The following is a 24,125-nucleotide window of genomic DNA, read 5'->3' on the forward strand; positions in this document are numbered from 1 at the left end:
TAACGGCTATGTGAATTCGCATAGCATATATGTGGAAACACACATAACCGGTATTAACTATAAAATTGTATGAGGATTATCCTATATAGTGGGTGGTTATTAACGATATGTTTTTCTTCGTAGTTTTTTGTTGCCCAGCAACAGGGGAATCGAGGGGTCAGTAAGAAGGAAAAACGAGTGTCATTTAATGTTGAGAATACGAGGGTAAAGCCGATTTATCAATCTTTTGGGTACCGTTAAATTAGTATGGAACCATAAATAAAAAGAGTACTAATTTGTTCTGACCCCAAGATCTTGATAATCTTACCTATATGTTCGATCGGCAGTATTACATTTTCAAAAGGGCAGCTTGTTATTACCTTAGCCTTGTTGATGGGTAATTTATGCTAGACTGCAAATCTCGCTTAACTTTTCAAAACGACCTAAGTAACATTTTTTCCATGATTTAATTTGAGTACTGCAATCAGAAGCTTTCATGTTGGTCTATTGATTGCAATATTTAAATTAAATCATGAAAAAAATGTTACTTAGGTCCTTTTGAAAAGTTAAGCGAGAAATTATGTATGCATAATTCTCAAGGGTTAGGTGCCTGCCAGAGTAGACGCGTCTACGCGACGTCGCGCGAAAACTGCATGCAAAGGAATAACAATCAATAATAAGAAGCTGTCAAATCGTATAGACGCTTCGCTTCGCGTCGCACTTCGCGTCTACTCTGGCCGCACCCTTTTACTAATTTAAAATGTTCAATTTGAAGCATTTCTGATTCCATGTAAAAACTTTTTTCTGATATATCATATATATCTGATATATATAGTAAATATTTACGCAGCATCTTTTATAACGAGTGGATGAACAAGAAAACATGATTTTTTTTTTAAATATATTATTTGGCGGATATCGCAAAAAAAAATTCAGAACCACTGGCCACCACCTCGTCGAAACAATCAACAGCAAGGCAGTTGCAATTCAAGTGTCACATCCTATCCTAGCTTGTTGGCATGGAAAGCTTGATAATGAAGAATATTTTCGTAGTCCTACGTCAAACGACGTAGACGCTACTTCAACATACTCAAAAATATGTGCTTCTGTTTTATCGTGTATAGGTTTGGTTTGAATTAACTCGTTATTGGTCGCCTTTGTTATAACGTGTACAGGTTGCCCAAATTTCTCGCCCAATCAGTTGTTCTTCAGCGGTGTGTAGGAAAAGTATGTGGCCATCTTACATATTTGTGCACAAATTTACAAATTTGGATTGCTAATCCGCGAAATACTGTAATTTGGTGAATGTTCCGAAATTTTATGCTCTATGGAGACTAGAGCATAAATCTTTTAGGTAAGCGTGAAACAGTGGTTTTAGAAAAAGTTTATTTTTTGCTGCGCCACCCAAATTGATTTTATTTCGCTGTGTTCTGGCTACAAGACGTCCCAGCCCTGGTGATGGTTTTATTGTAGTTTTGTAGCAGTCGTAAAGGCTAGTTTTTGTTTCGCAGAACCGTCATAAAACCAAGAAGCAGGACTTTTCTGCTTGCAAATTGTCTCGTCATTGATTCATGGTATTTTTCCGATTAAACATACGTTCATTTGCAAGGATAAGTGATTTTCATTCTATAGATCGTGGCCTCCGCCGTATTTTGGAGTGGAATTTGCATAAAATTGCTAGGCTTGGGTCAAATGCGAAGTTATCACAATTCCGGATTCGAGGATTTCCCTTCGTTTTTTTTCATTTTGTCTGGGTCATGATTAGGATCGCACTGATTTCCTGTTTTTAAGAAGAATTTCCGAAAAGGTTTGAAGAAATCCATTTCTATTTTAATTGGAAATCTTGAACACTTTATGGAATATTCATTTGGGGATTTATTCTTATCTATAAAGCAATTTATAAAATCGGTTCAATCACGACATCGACAAGCGTAGTGAATCGAAATCTTATTTGTGTTTCGTAATTAGGAATATGAATAAATCTATTTTAATTCTTGGTTTTTTCCGAATTTTTGTAAAAAAAATCTATGGTTTTCAGGAATTATGTTACTGAATATCGATTTTTTTGTAATATTGAGACGTCATTCAGAGTCTACGTAATTATTGTAAAATCATTATTTTGTTCAGAAATTTGCATATTATAGTATCTCAAATCGCACACATCCAAACATTTACACGAATTCGTTTGAACTCGATTATTGTGATTTCTAAATGTCTAAAAAATGTTTATATTTTAAGACCTATTATCTATTATCAGGAATCCTAAGAAAATGTCGTTTAAATGTCAATTAATTTCCATTAACAAAAAGCACACATTATTCTTTCTTAGGTTTTACTCATTCGATTTTTTTTTCATGATTTTCGAATCGCGTCTCCAAATGAGATATTCTTAATACACAATTGTTTTTTCATGCGTATGTAATGAGGAGATTATTGGTGATAAGACAAACCCGGCACGATTATCCTAAAAATTATCCCAGACTTCAGAAAAAAAAATCGGTTCAGAGTTCAATGATAGCTCATTATAGTACAAATCTCGCGCTTAGTTTCATAGGGGCGTAACTATATTGATCGATTTCTCTTAATCGATTTTATATTTTGTTAATAACTCAATTGTTTCAAAAGCTACAACCGTGATTATTGATTCTGGTGCAAGATACAATCATCCTTTATCATACCAAACCATTAAATCATCGACAAACTAGCGAAATTCGGTAAAATAATAAAAACAAAACATCGTCGAAGAGAAATCGATCAATACAGTTACGCCCCTATGAAACTAAGCACGAGAAATGTATTGTACAAGAACTGAAATAAGAATGAAAAATACCAACTGAAGATCGTAATTCTTCAAAGTAACAGAGCGGTTATACCACCGTAATTACCTGGTTCTTGTAGTGTGTCAGATATCCTCATTGTTTTTTCCTAGTGAGAAGTAGTTCCAAATCAATCAACTGAATTCGATTTTCATAGCTCGGCAAACGAAATGGGTCCTACCTACATGGTCATTCTCGCCAGACAGTTGATTTCGATGAGTTCGTTAAATGTTTCGATGTACTCGATCCGGAGGGACATTATAACATAAACGCTGTCCAATGAGCAGCTCGAAGTAGCTCGGAGTTGTTCCCGTCCTGCTCGTTCTTTTTTGTCAACAAATGGGCAAGAGAGGGATGGGAAGAACTTCGAGCTACTTCGAGCTGCTCATTGGACAGCACTATACAGTCAGCATTAACAAATTGTCGCTTATGTCAAATGATATCCAGTTTTGATTCTGAAGACCCACAATTTCCGACGATGCATTAGTGCATAACTGAGTATATTATGCCTAATATTGGAAAAGGGAAGGGATCGTGACGGTAGTGTGACGTAGGTATATCAAGGATGTTTTTGATCATTTAGAAATTAAGAAATTAGCTACTCAACTTATTTTCAAAAAACGAACGAAAGAAAAAAGCATCGTGCTGAATACCATACAATATATTTTGAAATTCAACCTCCGAAATAAGTTATTGAAGAAATACTAAATGATCGATATTATTCTTGATAAACGTTGCTTCAGTATTACCTCACAGACTTAACACTAGTAATACTCATGTTGCTTACGAAATCCTTATCTGAATTGCTATTCTAAATCAAGGTGGTTTTTTACTCTTAATGCCAATCTAAGACAAAAAATAGCAAAAGAATGAAGAACTCTGCTAATCTTCACCGTACTAAGAAAGATGGAAAAATAGAAAGGAAGTGTTGTAGTACATCATTAAATGAATTCAACGACACCATCATAAGCAATGGCTTTGAAGTAGTATTAGAACAGTTGGGTATTAGAACAAGCATTCGTTAGGCCAGGGGATATGCAAAATGACAATGTGACTATGCTGTCCATGATCGCATATTTTTGTAACATTTGCATTTTGGTTGATTTTGTAAATCGTTTGCCAATCCGCCCCACAAACTCAATCATCTCAAGCTTACCACAGATAAGCAAGATAGTAAAGCTTATTTTACTGTTGTGGTATTAGATGCAGTAAATTGAGCTTCCTGAACGATTTAAAGGCTGTTCACAAAATAAACAAAAATGCGAGTGTTACAAATATGCGATCATGGGCATGGGCAGTATGAGTTTGTGTATAATAAAATATTTCTAAAATACTCACCTTCGCTTAGTCTTTTAACCAGATTTAAGCGTATGGGTAAGCTCCTTCCCGTATCTCCGCTGGTTAAAGGGCCTTGCCAGGTATTGAAGAAAGAGATCGTTTAATAAAACTTGTCTCATGTTTACTACATGGAAGCTTTTCAAAACTAGTAATCTTCCTGCTATTACAAGATGTCCATTTATCTAAGACGCCGAACGCGGAGTTAAGATTCAAATAGCGTATCTCCTATAATATTGTTCAGAAAGATCATTGAAATATGTTTCGTTCAAATGCCGAAATTTTATCACAGCACATTTGGTCGGGGTTTAGCCAAACCGCACCAAGCGGCTTTTTGACTGACTTGTAATATTTTGTTCACACAAGGAAAACCGGAATCATTTCACTTCAATTCATACCTATATTTGATTTATGATATCCTCAGTAATGGGATTGGAAAATATTCAATATGATTTGCGATCAATTAAATCCACTAAACGAAAGCTTGGGCAGAAAATTGGCGATTTTTTTGTAGGCGCTTGGTGTGTTTTGGCAGAACCCCGACCATTTGTTTAATACAGAATCCGAACCCACTTCATGGATATACAGTCAAATCTCAATGAGTCGATGTTCTATGACTCGATATCGACTCATGGAAGCAAATTATGCCATATTAAAAAACAATGTTCTTGTTTCCAAGCTTTCCAAGGAATTTCTATTCCACAACTCGATATTCCCATGAGTCGATGCTCCCTTTAATATCATTACAAGGAGGTTTGACTGTAATTTTCAAACGTAAGATTAGAGTCGCATATAAGAAGAGTACCGCCATGTACCACGTTTGGCAGGTCTCCTGCTCGTTTGGAACTGACAGACGAATCTCTTCCAATTTTGAGACTTGACGGCACTGTTATTATAGTCAATGTACGTAAGATTATTACTTAACGATGTTTCATTGATCGATATTATTTATGCAATAAAAATGCTTACTAATGCTTACTTTATGCTCATTTCTTCTTATTTATTTACAGACCCTCGAGAATACTGATAATGCCGCACACTTTAACCGAGATGGATAACGGTAGCTGCAAGAATATGGTATCAAATCTACCATTATTGTTTGCCGGGGGTTATCCCACTTCGCTGGAGAAAATCACGGAAACGCAGCTGGAAAAGTTTATCCCGTTTATGGTGCAGTGCTCTCTGGGATACATTCACATACCCACCTTGGAGGAATACAGTGAACCTGAATGGTGGCCGGCAGACCTCGAGTTCATCATACCATTCTGCAAACCGAAGACATTCAGAGGGGTGAGTAAGATTGATATCGTGACAAGTCCTTGTTTGTCCACTATGATACTTGATGGGCTACAGCTCTTCGATTAACCTACGCCGAATGGAGTATCCTTCTCCACTGGACCCGATCCTGGGCCAATCGCTTCCAGTCGCCCTGAACATTGAGCGCCCTCAGGTCCTCTTCAACTGCAAAAAGCCATCGTGTACGCGGCCTCCCACGAAGCCTGCGGCCTCTTCCGGATTCTCTACTAAATATTATCTTCGCTTGACGTTCTTCCGGCATACGAACAACGTGACCAGCCCACCGTAGTCTGCCGTGTTGTATAAGCCTAATAATATCCAGCCCTTTATACACCTGGTACAATTCGTGATTCATGCGACGCCGCCAGATACCGTTCTCCTGTTTACCGCCGAGTATTGTCCGCAGCACCTTACGCTCAAACACTCCGAGAGCTCTCCGATCAGCCTCCTTTAACGTCCATGTCTCATGGCCGTATAAAGCCACCGGAAAAATCAGAGTAGTATACAGCGCGAGTTTTGTTTTCGTTTGCAGACTACGGGACTTAAGCTGGTTACGAAGTCCGTAATAAGCCCTATTTGCAGCTGCAATACGCCTTTTCACCTCGCGGGTAACATCATTATCGCACGTCACTAATGTTCCAAGATACACAAATTCTTCTACCACTTCAAATTTTTCACCATCCAGCACTATTTCGCTACCACCACCACTAATGAACCCACGTTGATTGCCAGCGACCATGTACTTCGTTTTGCTGGTATTGATCGTGAGTCCAATCCTCGCTGTCTCCCTCTTAAAAGGCGCAAAAGCCTCTTCCACGGCACGGCGATCAATTCCGATAATATCGATATCGTCCGCAAATCTCAGGAGCATATGCGATTTTGTGATAATGGTACCGCTTCTTTACACACCAGCTCTCCTAATCGCTCCCTTGAGCGCTATATTGAACAGTAGATTCGAGAGTGCATCACCCTGCTTTAATCCATCTAAGGTAACAAATGACGTCGATATTTCATCCGCAACCCTTACACTTGATTTCGATCCGTCCAACGTTATACGAATCAGCCGTATCAGTTTCGCCGGAAAACCATGTTCAAGCATAATTTGCCATAATTCATTCCGTTTCACTGAATCGTACGCCGCCTTGAAATCAATAAACAGATGATGTGTCTGCAAGTTGTACTCCCGGAATTTATCAAGGATTTGTCTCAGGGTAAACATTTGATCCGTCGTTGATCGGCCCTCACGAAAACCCGCTTGGTATTCGCCGACGAAGGACTCTTCAAGCGGTCTCAATCTGTTGAACAGAATACGGGACATAATTTTGTACGCCGAATTAAGGTGGGTTATTCCTCGGTAATTGGCGCACTCCAGTCTGTGCCCTTTCTTAAAGAGAGGGCAAATGAGGCCGTCCAACCAGCTAGCAGGCATTTCCTCGTCTTCCCATATTTCCGACATAATATGGTGCAGAACTTCATAAAGCTGCTCACTGCCATGTTTGAGAAGTTCAGCCGGGAGCTGGTCCTTCCCGCAGCCTTATTGTTTTTCAGCTCTTTGACAGCTTTTTTAACCTCATCTAGTGTAGGTGACTCCACAGCTTGTCCATCGTCGCTAATATTTATTCTGTTCACCGATGCACCGTCACTTCCTCCATTCAACAAAGTCTCGAAGTGTTGCTTCCACCTGGCAGCCACATCAGTTTTATCTGTCAGCAAATTCCCTTGTTGGTCGTTGCACATGACGGGAGATGGCGCTGTCTTTCTCCGCACGCCATTGACAGACTCATAAAACCTCCGCATATCGTTCTGCTCCATTTTTTCCTGCGCCTCACTAATAACTTGTTCTTCGTACTCTTTTTCTTCCTGCGGTGGGTTCGTTTTTCGGCTGCTCTTGCTTCCTTGTACCGATCTCTATTCGATCGGGTACCTGACACCAACATCCGGCTTCTGGCAACGTTCTTCTCGTCTGTCACTCTCTGACACTCCACATCGAACCAACCCGTCCTGGGTCGCCTCTGTGCAGTGCCTACCACTTCTCGTGCTGTTGTGCTCACCGCTCCATGGATCGACTCCCATAGATCGTTGATATTTTCGCTAACGTTGATTGCACTTATTCGTTCGTCAAGCTTATGGCGGAGCTCAGCCGATACTCCTCCCGCCGACAATCGCTGGATATTGTAAAGCATCGTTCGCTGTGATCTTTCGTTCGATACAGTTGACAACCGTGATCGAATTTTACTGACAACGAGGTAGTAAAGCTTTCGGATGTTCTTTCGTGCAAAGTAGGTGCTACTGATGGCCATCCCTCTGGCAGCAGCAAAATTTACTAGCCGTAGGCCGTTGTCATTGGTAGCGGAGTGAAGGCTCTTCCTACCGATTATGGGACGGAAAAAGTCCTCTCTACCGACCTGAGCGTTAGCGTCTCCGATAACAATTTTCACGTCATGCTTTGGGCACTCTCCATAGGCTTTATCGAGACATTCATAAAACGTGACCTTCACGTTGACGGATTTATCGTTTGTCGGTGCGTAAACGTTGATTAGGCTGTAATTGAAGAATTTGCCCCGTATCCTCAACACACAGATTCGTTCGCTAATGGGTTTCCACCGCATCACTCGCTTCATCTGCTTGCCCATCACTACGAAACCAACTCCATGCTCTGCCTTTTCACCGCCGTATTTGAGAGGCTTCAGTAAGCTACCTTACCGGGGTCGCGTTACCTACATCGCGATGATGGGGCTGCCAAATTAGGTATAGTTGACGCGATACAGCATTTCGTTAATCAGCCGCTGGGTACCAGGCAGACGCTGTTTGAGCCGCACCTCCTGGTGAACAGACGCTCGAGGCGTACCTTCTCACTCTAGCTGATGTCAGAAGGACAACAGTACCCAGGCTGCACTACCAGCTAAGTACACAACCCTTAGCTGGCGGTCTTTTGTCATCGGACGACCCGTGGAAGCGTGAGATAGGGACTTGTGGGGACCAGAGCTCTGTTGAGCGCTTCTTCCTTGATGTCAACCCACCATTTTGCATTTTGTCCACTATGACACGCTCAATATAATCAGTTCAGTTCAGTGATTTTTTTATCGATGAACAATGCTTTGCATCAAATTAGGCTGTTCCTAATCATACTTACCAGACAAAAAGACAAGGCAGAGATTGGATACCTCTATGATATTTTTAGAAAATTATTCGTGTAATAACCCGCGATTCTATTGTTTTTCTATACGTAATAATAAAACGACTGTTTCAGTTCATGGTCATAAATCAACTGACTTTATTTAACCCTTAAAGGCGCAAGGCGATTTTTCTAGAAATCGTCGAAAGTATTTTTAGCATAAACTACCATTAAAATTATTACCATTAAACGTATTTTCGGTTTGTTGTTTTAAAACAACATTGCGCATTTAAGGGTTAAGCACTCAGTACATCATTCCTACTCAGTCTACACTGAGAGCCCTTCCAAAGGGTTCGGCTATATCACCCAGTGGTGCATGTCATGGTTCAGTGATTGCCAACATCTCCCATTCTAATACAGCTGGAATGGGTCAAACCTTATCGGCGGTCTTCGATTGCGCAAAGAGCGGCGAGGTACCTGGACAGCTGTTTCGGTTGTACTTGACGGTGCAGAGCTTGATTATAAGGGTGATGTGAATCTGGACGTTGACGGTTCACGAAACCTGGTGACTTCGCTTGGTTGAACTGACGTGGCCTGCAATGTTATCGATTGATCGAAAGGTGCAGCAAGCAATGATGGTAAAATCTGTGCCACTGGTGCAGATAGTGTTGGAATCCCGGGTAGAAGCCGTGATATTGATAACAAAACATGATATTAACTTGTTTGAAAAAAGAATAAAAATAACAAGCGAAAATAACAAAATATTACACAGAAATATCATTAAAATATCATGTTTTGCTATTAACAAGAACAAACTTATAGCTCAAGATATTAGTAAGTTCTACTTAATGGCAAAATCTGATATTTTTATGATATTTCAGTGATTTTTTTGTTATTTTCGCTTGTTATTCTTACTCTTATTTCAAACAAGTTCATATCATGTTTTGTTATCAATATCACGTTTTACTGTTACAGAGCTATTATCGTCTACCCGGGAAGTGTAAAAGGACATGACGGTTGAGGCCGGCTTGTTTGGTACAGATTCCTGGCTTGCAAAAGGATGTCCAGTGGCAGCTTTTGGTTGCTTGTCCTGAACGTCATGGATGTTGCGGTTAATGTGCGACCGAAGCATACGCCTGTCTTCCACCCACACATTAATCATTACGTTTCCATTTCGCTGCAAGACTACAGCAGGTGCCCATCTCCAGGAATTGTCGGTGTGCACTTCGGCGTAGACTTAATCATCTTTTTTAAATGTCCTTGATCCTGAGTGGTCGTCTAACGTCATGGATCCAGCAATATCATATTTTTGCATCAACACATTTCTTGAAGGAGTTTTCGTAAGAAGTTCTGAAAGATTCCCTGAAGAAATTCCCAAACATATTTCTGGAACATTCCCTTAAGAAGTTTTCTTAAGTATCTTAAAAAAACAGCTGAAATATAATTCTAAGAAATTTCCGAAAGAATTTTTAACCAAAGAAAATCCTAAAAAATTTCAGTAGAAATCTGCGAAGTATTTTATAAAGGTATTTCCGAGGGATTTTCACAAGACATTTTCGAACAAACACCTAAAGGAATTCAAAAAAAATTATAAACGAATCGCCAAATGCATCTCTAAAGGCATTTCCGAAACAATTCCTTGAGATGTTTTCTAAAGATATTTTTCAAATCAAATCCTGGAAGAAGTTCTAAAGCAATTCTTAAAATCCGGAGGTTTACCCGATGGAATCTATGGAGAAATTTTCAAAGGAATACCTGGAGGAATTTTCTATGTGATTCCTAAAGGAATTTAATGGCTGAAGTAATTTCTGGGTAAACTTGCGAATGAATTTCTTAAGTAATCTACAACATGGTTTTTGTGAGGCCATCAAAAATATTTTTCGCAGTATTTACTTTTTGAAGTCATTATTTTGCTGCTAAAATGTATATATGGTACGTTTGTTTTTACCTGGAAATTATTGTAAAACACCAGGAAAAATAATGGAATTTTGTTTTTACAGATGAGTAGACACCCTGGGGTGACTTGCTGAATCGCCCTGAAAAGGAGAGGAAGTGCTTCAACTGCATATAAAACGATCGATCTTACATCATTCTCCGTGATGACGCTGGTAACGACAAAGTCTTTCTCCGGCTCTCCGTATTGATGTAGACGATATCAAAGTCGTAGAGGAGAAGTTGCAGTGCCCAACGCTGCAATCGATTCGCCGTGTAAACTGGAATACTTTCATTTGCACTGAAGATTCGAAGCAGTGGATCGTGATCGGTCTGCAGAGTGAAATGGTGACCAAACAGCGTTTTATGGAACTTGGTCGCTTCCCAGCTGAATCCTGGTGACGAATAACACTCAGCGCCGAGGGAAACTGCAGAAAGAACTTAATCCAATTCAAACTCAAACTCTTTCTTCCTGCAACTCAGAAACATTTAAAATCCACAAGCATATCGACACCAGCATTTAAAAAGGGCGTTCTCGCAAGGAAACCCTTGCTTCCTACGATTCCAATTGTAATTTTGATTTGCACGGCGATGCTTTGTTCTCAATCCCTTCTACACGATCAAATGTTTAATGATCGCTGTGGTTCATTGTGCGGTTCAATAAAGGATCTGACGAGACATTGGCGCGGCAGTCTCGGCAGAGTACGCTTCCGATGCAATGAAAGCGAAAGTATGTTGTGTTGTCACCGATGGTTTTGGTGTCACTGGTTGGACGATAGAGCTTATAGCCCACAAACCGCCAAGCTTCCGGAACCTTCTCCGGTTTGAGAACCCGGCAGGTACACCAAGATTTTTTTATGTACAGGTTATCCGACTTGTCAATATCCCCAACTCAGCCATCTTGGATTTTTGTATGGAATTTATGCTTGTTTTATGAAAATGTATGTTCCCCCCCCCCCCCCGCGCTGGTTCTTCTTCTTCTTATTGGCATTACATCCCCACACTGGGACAGAGCCGCCTCACAGCTTAGTGTTCATTAGGCACTTCCACAGTTATTAACTGCGAGGTTTCTAAGCCAAGTTACCATTTTAGCATTCGTATATCATGAGGCTAACACGATGATACTTTTATGCCCAGGGAAGTCGAGACAATTTCCAATCCGAAAATTGCCTAGACCGGCACCGGGAATCGAACCCAGCCACCCTCAGCATGGTCTTGCTTTGTAGCCGCGCATCTTACCGCACGGCTAAGGAGGGCGCTGGTTATTCCCATCTACTGACGAAGTCTGATAACCTGTACATGACAAAATCTTGAGGTACACCTTATCAAGAGTTAATTAGAAATTTTTAAGCGTATATCCGTAGCACATTAAGCAATCCCAGAGCCAGTGGTGTTTCCAGGGAACATAAATGTTCATCACTCCGTTTGGGGGATGAACCGCACGGACGCTAGAGGAGCTACTCTCTATTACCTTGTCGAAGAATCGGTGGAGCTCAAAGGCGAATCCAATGTCTACCACAATGGCCACCACTCGTCTCCGTCTCCGCCGTTAGCCTAATTCTGAATTCCTAATTTTTCTGAAATGAATTTCAAAAAATGTTTTGTTTATTTATGGTATCAACAGTTTGTTCGTAATCCTAATGATGATTTAAAACTAGTATGGTCACAACAATAATAACTTATTAACAAAACAGTAAAATCACAACGAAAAATCACTTTATCTTGCATATGCGCGTCAGCTATTACGACGAAAAACATTTACAAAACTAGGGCGCAGCGCATCTCTTGTCAAGTGGTAGTCAAATACTGATGCCACCCTATACTATACTATATATATACTATAAACTCTCTGTAGCCCGTTCAGTGCATTGCTCAAACCATAGTTGGTGCGGCGAAGGGAAAATCTCAACATTATGCTATTCCTCAATGGCCGATGTTGCACGTTAATGTTAAGGTGCAGGTTGGTTGAGTACCAAAACAAATATATATATACGTTAGGATCAGAGTTGCCCACGTGCCATCCCATCAGAACGAGCCATCGACCGGCCCATCGATCGATGCAACGTAAAAGTGATGACCCAGGGAATTATCCAGCTGAGGTGGCAACGTGCGCAAAGCCAAGCGAACGACAACGGATCGGACGACATCGATGCAGACTTTGACCGGGACCGTTTTGCTGAGTTGATAGATTTAGTTAATAAAAGGTTTAGCGGTAGGAAAATTCAATCAGTTTCGAGTGAGAAGTGAATGATACTTATTGTAACTTATAATTAGTGGAATAAAATTATTTTTTTATTGAACTCTGATCCTTCAGATCATTTCTGGCGCAGTCGTGTAGTCAAATGGTAAAACTTAGTGTGAAGTGTTAGTGCAGAGCGAATATCGGCTATCATAATCAACGAGTTTTAAAAGAGGAGCAATTCTACGCTCAATCGAGGGCTCTAGTAGTCCAGCATTCAGCTGTCGTGGAGCGGATATCCAGGATTTGAGGCTACCGGAGGATTGTTCCCGCCATTTGGAACCCGTATCTCAACTTCACTCGGACTCCCTGATGAAAATCATCTTGTAAGTACCAACTTCATTACCATTACAAAGCGATAAGTGTATCGAAACGTGTATTAGTGAAAATTCAATTTGTGGGGAGTGCGAATAACGAACCCAAATAATTTTTAACCCAACGATTATTAGAAAAGTGCATTAACGGAATTTCGTTTGAGGGGAGAGCGAATATTGAACCCAAATAATTTCTGTATTAGTGTTCTGTAATTATTGATCCAATTGATCATAAACTGTATTCGAATTCTATTTGAACTGCGAGTGAATATCGAGCTCAAATAATATTCAGTACTCACAACCAAAATTAGCGCAAACGCGAAAACAAAACGATCCGTGCTATTCAACGCGAATAGAAACGTAGAAATGGCCAACGAATTAACGAAGGAAGAGCTTATTGCTCATGTGCAAAAATTAACAGAAAACCAGGAATCGCTATTTGACATCTTAGCTAGATTGCAAAATAGGGCGGAAGATCCATTTTTAGCTTACAATACCCCCGATCCAATAAAAATTTTAAGCCCTTTCAGTGGCAACAAAAAAGAGACACAAGCTTGGATCGAGGACGTCGAAGATACGTTGAGTCTTTTCGATAAGCACAAACATACACCCACATATAATCAAATTATACGTGCGGTCAAAAGTAAAATTACCGGCAATGCAAAAGAAATTCTAATTGCAGCCGGAAACCCGAGCACCTGGGATGAAATTAAAGAAGTGTTACTTAACGCGTACGGGGACAGAAGGGACCTAGCCTCGCACTTCCAATCTCTTTTTTATATAAGCCAGGTCTAAAATGCAATTGAATGCACACATAAACGGAAAACGTAACGATGCAAAGGAACACGAGCTGGATGAACAAGAATCTGATACCCAACCGGTCGATGACTCGGTGTTGGATTCTGATGATGATGAATTCTTTCTCGGAGAGGAGTTAAATTTTCTCGGGGCTCGAAGTCTAGATCCAAACGAATGAATAATAACTTTCTTCCTTACATATCATTCATAATTCAGCAAGGGCGAATTGAAATTCCTAATCGACACCGGTGCGAATAAGAATTACATTTCAGCCGATCGAGTTAATCTAGAATACTGTGACGTTGTAAAAGGAGTAAAGGTCTCGAACATTCAAGGGTCACACGAAATCACACATGCGGTTTCATTTGATCCATTTCAGATAAATAAGAAACTAAAGTTCTACGTTCTAAAATTTCACGAGTTTTTCGACGGGCTCATTGGCTATGAGTCATTGCGAGACCTTAACGCCAACTTAAACATTGCTAAGAACACATTAAAGATAGGACGGAAGGAATATAAATTGAAACAGAAGTTTATGAACGATCTTAAAATTAACGTTTCTGAACAAGAGTTCCAATATCTAACAATTAAAACCTTGAAAGACGGAGATTTCACAATCACCGACGAGAGGGATTTCGATAAATTTTCAATTTTACCGGGAATCTACAGAAGTTTAAATGGAAAGGCGACGGTAGCAATTCAAAACCATTCCAGAAAACCTCTAGAGATAAACATGAATCAAATTAACATTAGGCCAGATAAATGCGAAATTGCCGAAAAACCAAATTGTGAGTTGCCGGCAAAGAATGTCGATTATCACCTCAGGAACGAGCATATGAACGATGAAGAGAAAGATGCTCTTAATGAAGTGATCCGCAGAAACTTGGAAATTCTCTACGACGAAAACGAAAACTCACGTTTACGCATAAAATAAAACATAAAATACGAACAACTGACAATTTGCCGATTCATGTAAAGTCCTATAGATACCCACAAATTTTCGAACAAGAAATTCAAAAACAAGTGAAGAAAATGTTGAACGATGGAATAATTCAGGAATCCATCTCCCCATACACTGCCCCTGTATGGGTCGTACCCAAGAAGGCGGACGCTTCTGGGAAAAAGAAATTTCGTTTGGTTATCGATTACCGAAAACTAAACGAAAAGACAATCAATGATAAGTACCCAATACCTGATATAACCGACATATTAGATAAACTGGGTCGAGCCTGTTATTTTTCTACTATTGATTTAGTATCTGGTTTCCATCAGATACAACTTGATAAAGAGGACACGGAAAAAACCGCATTTTCTGTGAATTCAGGCAAATACGAATTCACAAGAATGCCTTTTGGACTCAAAAATGCTCCGGCAACATTCCAGCGCGTAATGGATTGTATGCTCAGAGATTTAATTGAGTTTGTTGCTTCGTCTACATGGACGACATTATTATTTTTCTGCTTCCCTCAAGGAACATCAACTACATCTCGAAACGATTATGAAACGGCTTAAAGAAGCAGGACTAAAGATTCAGCTTGATAAGTGTGAATTCTTTAGAAACGAAGTACAATTTTTAGGTCACACCGTCACCAAAGATGGAGTGCTACCCAATGAAGACAAAATTAAAGTTATTAGGTCATGGCCAGTACCTAAAAACGTTAAAGAAATTAGACAGTTTCTTGGAACGTTAGGTTACTACAGAAGATTTATCAAAGATTTCGCTAAACTAGTGAAACCTTTGACAAAGTTACTCCGTAAAGACGCCGAATTCGAAATCACTCCTGAAACGGAGGAGTGTTTCATAAAATGCAAAGAGATACTTGTAAGAGATCCCATACTCGCCTACCCGGACTATGAGAAGGAGTTCATTCTAACGACTGATGCGAGCGATTTTGCCATTGGAGCGGTACTATCTCAAGGTACACTTGGGAAAGATCGGCCAGTAGCATTTGCATCAAGAACGCTAAATGTTACCGAAGAAAGATATAGCACCACGGAGAAAGAACTTTTGGCTGTAGTTTGGGCAGTGAAGCACTTCAAAACTTATTTACATGGTCGCAGATTTAAACTGGTAACAGACCATAAACCTTTGATTTACTCAATGACTAACTCTAATGATAAAATCGTTAGATGGAAGTTGCAGTTGAGCGGATTCAATTACGAATTCATCTACAAACCAGGTAAACAGAACGTCGTTGCGGACGCTTTATCCAGGATAAAGGTGAAAGATGAAATAAATGCAAATACAGCTGAAAACGATGAAAACGACGAAGATTTAGAGACTATTCATTCTGCGGATACTAGCGACGATTATTTTATCAACTGCACTGAAAGACCAATTAATATTTTCAAGACACAATTAATTTTTAAAATTGCTCGAATTAAAACAGATTTCCACGAAGCTGTTTTTCCCAAATATAATAGATACATAATTGCCCAACCAGAATACACCGAAGCGGATGTGGTGAACGTTTTCAAAAGATGCCTGAATCCTAAAGGTATTAATTGCATCAAAGCTCCCGTATCCCTACTGCAGCTTATACAAGAAACATATAGAATACATTTTCGGCTAATAAAATTTTCAAAGTTTTTATTTCAGAGAAACTCTTGGAGGACATCAGACTGGGCACCGATCAGGACGAGCTGATCGAAAGTACCCATGGATACGGACATCGAGGGTTAAAAGAAAATAAAAGACAGATTTTACAAAGATACTTTTTTCCCGAGCTAGAAAGAAAGCTCAAAATTTTCATAAATTCTTGCGATATTTGCAAACGTAGCAAATACGATCGCAAACCTCCAAAATTAATCCAAAAAAGTACTTTTGGCGAAACTGTCTTCGATAGAATCCACATTGATGTATTTTTCATGAAGGGTCAGAAATGGCTCACTGTAGTCGATTCGTTTTCAAAGTTTGCAAACGTTATTCCGCTTCAAACAAGAACAATTGTCGATATGAAACACGCCATCACCGAGCACATAAGACAATTCGGTAGACCAAAGACTATAGTAAGCGACCAAGAACCTTCATTTAAATCCATTGATTTCGTCGGTTTTCTCAACGATTTAAACATCGAAATCCATAACGCGAGTAATTCTTGTTCTAACGGAATCGTAGAAAGATTCCACTCCACATTAATCGAACTCTATCGTACTCTCCATACAAAATTCAAGGATTTGAGCCTTAACGGAATAATTAACGTTTTGGTTGACGTTTACAATAATACTTTTCATTCAGCAATCAATCAAAAACCACGGGAAGTAGTTTTCAATTCATCAAATTCAACCAACCAGGAGGAAATAGCAGAAAACTTTCGTAAAATTCAATCGGCCGTTAAAGTTGAGCTTAATAAAAGAAAAATAAATCACGAGAAATTTTTTTCAAATAATGAAAGCCCTAAACATCTAAATCAGAATGAAAAACTTTATATTAAAAATAGTCAAAGACTAAATAAAGATAGAGACCCGTATAAAATTTCAACAGTTAAAACTAATAACGAACTCACATACATAGATAGTAACGACATAAAAATACATAAAAATCGGATTAAAAAATAAAAACATATAACACCTTAAAGCCCTCAACAGAACAAAACATTAAACAAATGAAATATGTTCCTTTTTCAGATTAATCTTCATCCACCTGATAAATGCGACTACATATAAGGAAATATCGAATAACAATGGCATGGTAGCCATAAAAACAAAAACAGTACGGATAAGGATAGGATACGATAGGACACTACATAAGATTAGTTTGGAATCACTAGAAGATAACATCAAATACATAGAAAAAATCATACACTCATTTAAAACCGTTGAGCACTTAGAGCAAACCCTACAGGAAAAGTTAACAATAGCTAAGGAAAAACTTTTTAGTTTAAGCCCAAGTAGAACAAAAAGAGCACTGATAAACGTCCTCGGAACAGCAATTAAATTCATTGCGGGTAATCCCGATAACGAGGATCTTGAGATCATACACGAAGGATTAGGGATATTGAAGAACCAGGAGAATAAGTTAGTACAAAACCAAATCAAGCAAATCCAAATTAACGAACTTTATAAAAACAAAATCAATAACATAACAGATTCCTTGAGGAAAATTAGTACTACAATCTCTAGAGAATTCAACACAGTACAAAACCTTAGATCAGACTTGGAGTTCATTAATCTCATTTGGAATACAGATAGAATAATTCATATATTAGAATCTATAGAAGAACAAGTCGAGTTCTCCAGATTAGGTCTCATAAATAAGAACATCCTCTCGTTAGATGACAAGCAGGCAATCGCAGGGAAACTTAGGAAGCAAAACATCCACCTTAACTATCTTGACGAAATATTTCAGTATTGCTCAGCAACTACCGGCATCAACGGCGGACAAGCGATGGTACTTGTGAAAACCCCAGTACTAGACGACAAGGACTTCGACCTCCTGGAGCTCCACACGTTGAAGGTCAACAATTCGAGGATAAAAACCGACATAAACCTGGTGGCAAAGCACGGCAATCTGATCTACGCCCAAACGACAAAATGCGACATTTGTGAAGGTACCAAGCTGATCGAGGACGAATGCATCTACAATATCTTAACGCATCAAACACCAAAATGCACACTCGTAAGTACAATACAAGGATTCCAAGCCAAAGAGATCACAGACGGCGTAATCCTAATTGACACTACAGAAAACATCGAGGTAAACGACTCATGCGGGGATTCAAGAATCATTACCGAACCAACAATAATAGAAATCGGCAATTGCACAATCAGAGCACGTAACTTCACATTCTCTGGTAAAATAGATGTCTTAAGACAAGACACTACTTGATCCTAATTTACAGTAAACCTCTTCAGAAGTCAAACTACACGTACAACGAGGAGCAAAACTTCATGCTGCGGATTCAAAACCTGGAAGAATTGAGCATGATCCAGCTTTCCTTTAACAGCACACATAAAAGGGTAACTTTTGGAGGGCTAGCCCTTCTGATTTTAACATTTTTCTGTTTCGTCATTGCTTTCCTTTACAAGAAAACTCACAAGAAGGATGCCAAAAAGAACCACGTCGAGGCACTGATGCTTAGAACAAAGAAGCTAGAAGAAGTAGAAGCAACCGATGGTTCGAACAGTCAAACAACAAGAAAGGACCCCGGACAGAACTGTTTCGTCCTTGCTTTCCTTTACAAGAAAACTCACAAGAAGGATGCCAAAAAGACCCACGTCGAGACACTGATGCTTAGAACAAAGAAGCTAGAAGAAGTAGAAGCAACCGATGGTTCGAACAGTCAAACAACAAGAAAGGACCCCGGACAGAAGCGTCTGAAACTCATCCCAGAACCAAGGTTCGAGCTCCTGAAACATCAAACGAGGACGCTTGATACTTGAGGGGAGGCGTTAGGATCAGAGTTGCCCACGTGCCATCCCATCAGAACGAGCCATCGACCGGCCCATCGATCGATGCAACGTAAAAGTGATGACCCAGGGAATTATCCAGCTGAGGTGGCAACGTGCGCAAAGCCAAGCGAACGACAACGGATCGGACGACATCGATGCAGACTTTGACCGGGACCGTTTTGCTGAGTTGATAGATTTAGTTAATAAAAGGTTTAGCGGTAGGAAAATTCAATCAGTTTCGAGTGAGAAGTGAATGATACTTATTGTAACTTATAATTAGTGGAATAAAATTATTTTTTATTGAACTCTGATCCTTCAGATCATTTCTTATATATATATTATATATATATATATATATATATATATATATATATATATATATATATATATATATATATATTAGAGTGAGGCGCACTTGTATGGAAAAACGCAAACTTTGTCCGATCAAGTGAGATCAAGGATTTTCTGAATCGTTTTGGGACCCCAATCAACTGTGAAAAATATGGGCTCGATTGGTTGCGACCTCGCATGCCGCATCGCGTTTTAAATTTACATGGAGATTAGTATGGGAAAACGTACTTTTTACATTTTTGCTATTAGCGGCTTCAATTTATCATCAATCACGTGACTCAATACGTTAGCATATAGTCTGGAAGATGCCGAAAGACTTTGCCGAAGAAGGTACATAGCTGGAAGGTCTACAAAAAATGTTATTACGTTTCGAAAACTGATTGTTCAAACCATATGCAAGAAATCAATGTTTCTGCCAGCACTACCGGACGACCTATGGTTACCGAAGGGCAAAACCTATCTTCCTTCTTGTCGGATTTTTTCTTTGTGAAATGATTCCGGATAGCTCCCATTAGCTCTAAAACCCTATAAGATCAATTATTTTGAAATAACACTCAATTAAATTATTGGTCTACGTAGTACGGCAGTGCTGGCAGAATAAACGATTTTCTGCATGTGGTTTGAACATTCCATCTTCGAAGCGTTATATCTTTTTTCGTGGACGTTCCAGCAACGTGCCTTCTTCAGCAAAGTTTTTCGGCATCCTTTGGGTTATACTTTTACGCAATGTGCCACTTGGTTTACAATGAACTGAAATCTCTAGTAGTAGAAATGCAAAAATATACGTTCTCCCATACTAATTTCCATTCAAACTTCCAACGCGATGCGGAAAGCGAGGAAGCAACCAATCAGTCCCAAATTCTGCACAGTTGTTCAGGACCCAGAATGGCTTCGAAAAACCATTGATTTGAAAAAATGACCATGACGCCCCACTCTAATATATATATATATATATATATATATATATATATATATATCATGTCCGTTTGAATGCGAGCTGAGACGAGACCTGCAAAGACGCTGCTTTTTTTCTCTTGTATTGACACTTGTTCTTCTTTTCATCACAATTGACCATCGAGTTTCAACTGTTTACTTGACTGTTTCACCTAAGCCCCAGGTGGACCCTTCTGAGCACAATAAAAGTGTATTCAGTTAATTCACGAAATAGTTAATTCATTTTCATAAGGATTTTTATACCGGGAACAAAACACAGGTTTATTACTGATTATTAACAAGCTAAACGGATGGTTTGGAATACTCGTTAAAGTAAAAAAGTCTTCGAAAAACAAAAATGATGAGGGATATTTTATTTGGGATACCAATACTTTCACTCAAAAAGTTGCTGGCTGCACCTGACAGTTCGTGACAGCAGTTGACTAGCAGCAGCTGAAGTTACATTTTTTCCTCTTTGCAGGTCTCGTCTCATAATGCGAGCAATCATGCTATCCGTGACGTACGACGTTAGGCACATATATATATATATATATATATATATATATATGAGCGACAATATATAATATATATATTGAGCCGAAATGCATAGAACTCTTTGAATAAACATGTTAATTATCACGGGAAGTACATAAATATACTGAGTACATATTAATCTGAATATTAAACTTTTGTTCGATGCTGTTCGATGCATTCGAATGTTGGTGGGAGAGGAGTGCGGGAGGTGTGGGGTTGACACGTGGAAGGTCCGGTGCCATATTGACTGCCATCGTGGTACTCTTCCAACTATGTCCTTAATTTGTTGCAGAACGTCTGGACAATTGATCCTTCCTTGTATAATATCAGCGACGGTCAGTGCTCTGCCCTACGGATACGCAACGGAAGAAGTCGATCAGCTGGCAGTGGTCACCGTAAATAGGGAGGCGAAATGAGAAATTAGCAGATTCGAAGATATATCTTCAGATCGTCCGCAAAGGATAGCCGTGGTCCATCGATTGCATGATGAACATCGTTGAAGTAAATTAATGGTCCCAAGTGGCTGCCCTGCCGTATACCAGACGAAGCGCGGAAACTATCTGAGCGACAATCGCCTAAAGCAACCACCAGCTGGCGTCCGGTCATATATATGATCCAAACCAATTGAGGAGATTTCCACCGACTCCAAGTCTGTCAAGCTTGGCGATTGCAATTTTAATTTTATGGTTCAGCTTATCGAATGCTGCAGAAAGATCCATGTAAATCATGTCCGTTTGAGTGCGAGCAATCATGCTATCCGTGACGTACGACGTTAGGCACAACAAGTTGGTGGTTGTTGAACGGTCAGCTGTAAAACCATGTTGGTCAGCGCAAAGATATTGTTTGCAGTGGACATTTAGCGGGTCTATGACAACCTGTTCAAAAAGCTTCGCTATTGCACTAAGCGATGTGATACCCCGGTAGTTGTTCACATCACGTTTGCTCCCCTTTTTGTAGACCGGAAACATATCTGCAGTCTTCCAGCAAGATGGAAGGAACAGGAGAAGGGATTCAAGCAGACAGGTCCAGGCTTAGATGATGTCTTAAGCTTAGATATCGCTCTTTAGATGTCTTCGACATTCACCTCGATATTACCGAGCGATTAATTCGCTAATGGGACGTTGCTGGCGGCGGTGGTCACGACATCAACAGGTAGTTGTTCGTCTTCAAACACTCTGGCGAATTTAGCTGAGAACAAGTTGCATATACCTTGTTGGGTGCTTGCAGATTCACTATTGAATACCATGGACGATGGAAATTCAGTCTATTTGCGCTGTTCATTTACGTAGCTCCAAAAGGACTTTGGGTGAGATCTTAGTCGTCGCTGTATCCGTCTTTGGAAGCGTAAGAAATGATAACGACTGATCCGCTTATACTCGTTGTTGAGTCTGACATAGTGGAATTTGAGTGGCAACGTATGGTGTTTCGTGTAACTTCTGAGTGCAGCTTTCTTGCACCTTTTCAGCGACCGGAGAGCGTTCGTCATCAACGGAATCCGAGAGTCAGATCGAATGGACTTTTTTGGGACATACCTGTCGATAATGTACAGCATGATGTGAAACAAAGTTTCTGCAGCAGAATTAATGTTCACTGGATCGAGAATATGTTCCCGATCCATATTTGTTAGAACTTCAGTAATACTGCGATGGTCCTCCTTATTAAAATCGTACGACGCCACGGCTGTGGGGTTTAAGAAACCACGCATAACATTATATTCGACGGCAATCACTAGAGGGCGGTGATGAGCAACATCCTTAACTAAGGGTGCAGGAGCCAAACAGATGGAAGGTGCCGTGGTACGACCACTCACGAAGCAGAGGTCCAGAGAGCGATTATTCTCGTTAACCTCGCCATTGACTTGAGAAAGCGTTGCAATACTGTAGTTATCCAGAAGTTTAACGGCACCTGCCTGGAGCTTTCAAGATCTGGACGGAAGAAGCCGCTGTGAATAGGAGTCCATGCAATGCTCGTAAGGTTGTAGTCGCCCAAAATCACAACCTCATCACAAGGCGCGGCCATTTCTGAAGCACAAGATACAGAGCGGAAGTGTGTGTCAATGAGATCCAAGTCGCGAGTCCGATCTGGAGGGATGTACACAGCACAGAGGAATAGTTGCCTGTCACCAAGCTGAATAACAACCCATACTTGCTCAACGGCGTTCCAAGAATCGTCCTAGATCATTTTGCTTTCAAGCTGGAGTTAATTGTAACAAGTACGCTATTCGTCGTGTTGCCATCACAGCGAAAAACTTCGTAGCCGGCTCGAAAAACGTAGCTCGAAATTGTTTGCGAATCAGTAAACACTATGACGTCGTAGTTCTGATCCAGAACAGCTAGTCGATATTCGTCCAGAAGGCCGTTAATTACTCCAACGTTCTGGATATGGCGGACTGCATGGGGCGAGGAGCGGATGAAGCACTGCAATTCGGAACACTATAAGGCAGAGAAGAATTCGTTGGCCGAGAGTACTTGCCGACATAAGGAGTTCGGAAGACCCCATTTCCTGACCCAAGCACAGGACCGGGACGTCTGCTGGTCGCTGGCAGGAATGGCACGACTGAGTTTGGAGGTTTAGGAGCTTCCTCAGACCTTGCGGAAGGAGTGCGTCCCTGGAGCGTACTGGATGTAGAGGCAAGGTGTGCGATATTAGTTGTATTCAGTTGTTGTACGACCATTCCCCACTTCCGACAGCAGGACCGGAACGACTGTGATGAGCGGAGATGGCAAGAGGCTTGACTGAGTCGTAGAAGTTGAGGGCTTCTTTGAGACTCTATGGCGCGTTCCAGATTCCCAGAGGTAGGCCATATAGGGGAATCAGCACGTAGATTTATCGAGCACAGGAAACTGAAAAGTGGATCGGCATAAGACGTCGGAGTAACGTCGCATGCTGGAAGACCCCCGATTTGCAGCTAGCGTCAGGACCAGGACGACTGAGGTGAGCGCAGACAGCAGAAGGCAGAACTAAGCCAGAAGAGTCGAGGGCTTCCATAATGCGTCCCGATTGCAAAGAAAACGAAGGATTGGCAGTAGCCTCACATGTAAAAAAAATGTTCTGGTCGGAGCTGCATCACTACCGGATCTGCCGCTTGAAGG

The 24,125-nt window shown here is 40.3% G+C and overlaps 2 protein-coding genes across 2 annotated transcripts in view; both read left to right on the top strand.

Moving 5' to 3' along the window:
- The first annotated feature begins 1,173 nt into the window (after positions 1-1,173).
- Positions 1,174-24,125, top strand: part of LOC134224527 (uncharacterized) — a 29,412-nt gene continuing 6,460 nt past the window's right edge. Inside the window, exons 1-2 of the mRNA XM_062703902.1 lie at positions 1,174-1,333; positions 5,141-5,420. Coding sequence (XP_062559886.1) covers positions 5,160-5,420 — 261 coding nt within the window. The 5' untranslated portion in view covers positions 1,174-1,333; positions 5,141-5,159. The remainder of the gene's footprint in view (positions 1,334-5,140; positions 5,421-24,125) is intronic.
- LOC134219891 (uncharacterized) lies at positions 12,421-19,494 on the top strand. The gene is made up of 3 exons (XM_062698787.1): positions 12,421-13,038; positions 17,452-18,442; positions 18,853-19,494. The coding sequence occupies exons 1-3, from the start codon at positions 13,025-13,027 to the stop codon at positions 19,204-19,206; spliced, it is 1,359 nt and encodes a 452-aa protein (XP_062554771.1). The 5' UTR covers positions 12,421-13,024; the 3' UTR covers positions 19,207-19,494.

This window comes from Armigeres subalbatus, chromosome 3 (assembly GCF_024139115.2).
Source record: "Armigeres subalbatus isolate Guangzhou_Male chromosome 3, GZ_Asu_2, whole genome shotgun sequence".
Classification (NCBI taxonomy): domain Eukaryota; kingdom Metazoa; phylum Arthropoda; class Insecta; order Diptera; family Culicidae; genus Armigeres; species Armigeres subalbatus.

Excerpts from the sequence above, each read along its gene's own strand:
- LOC134219891 (XM_062698787.1), top strand. Across the intron at positions 18,443-18,852 it reads AAACACCAAAATGCACACTC|AAAACTCACAAGAAGGATGC; the intron begins GTAAGTACAATA and ends TTCCTTTACAAG.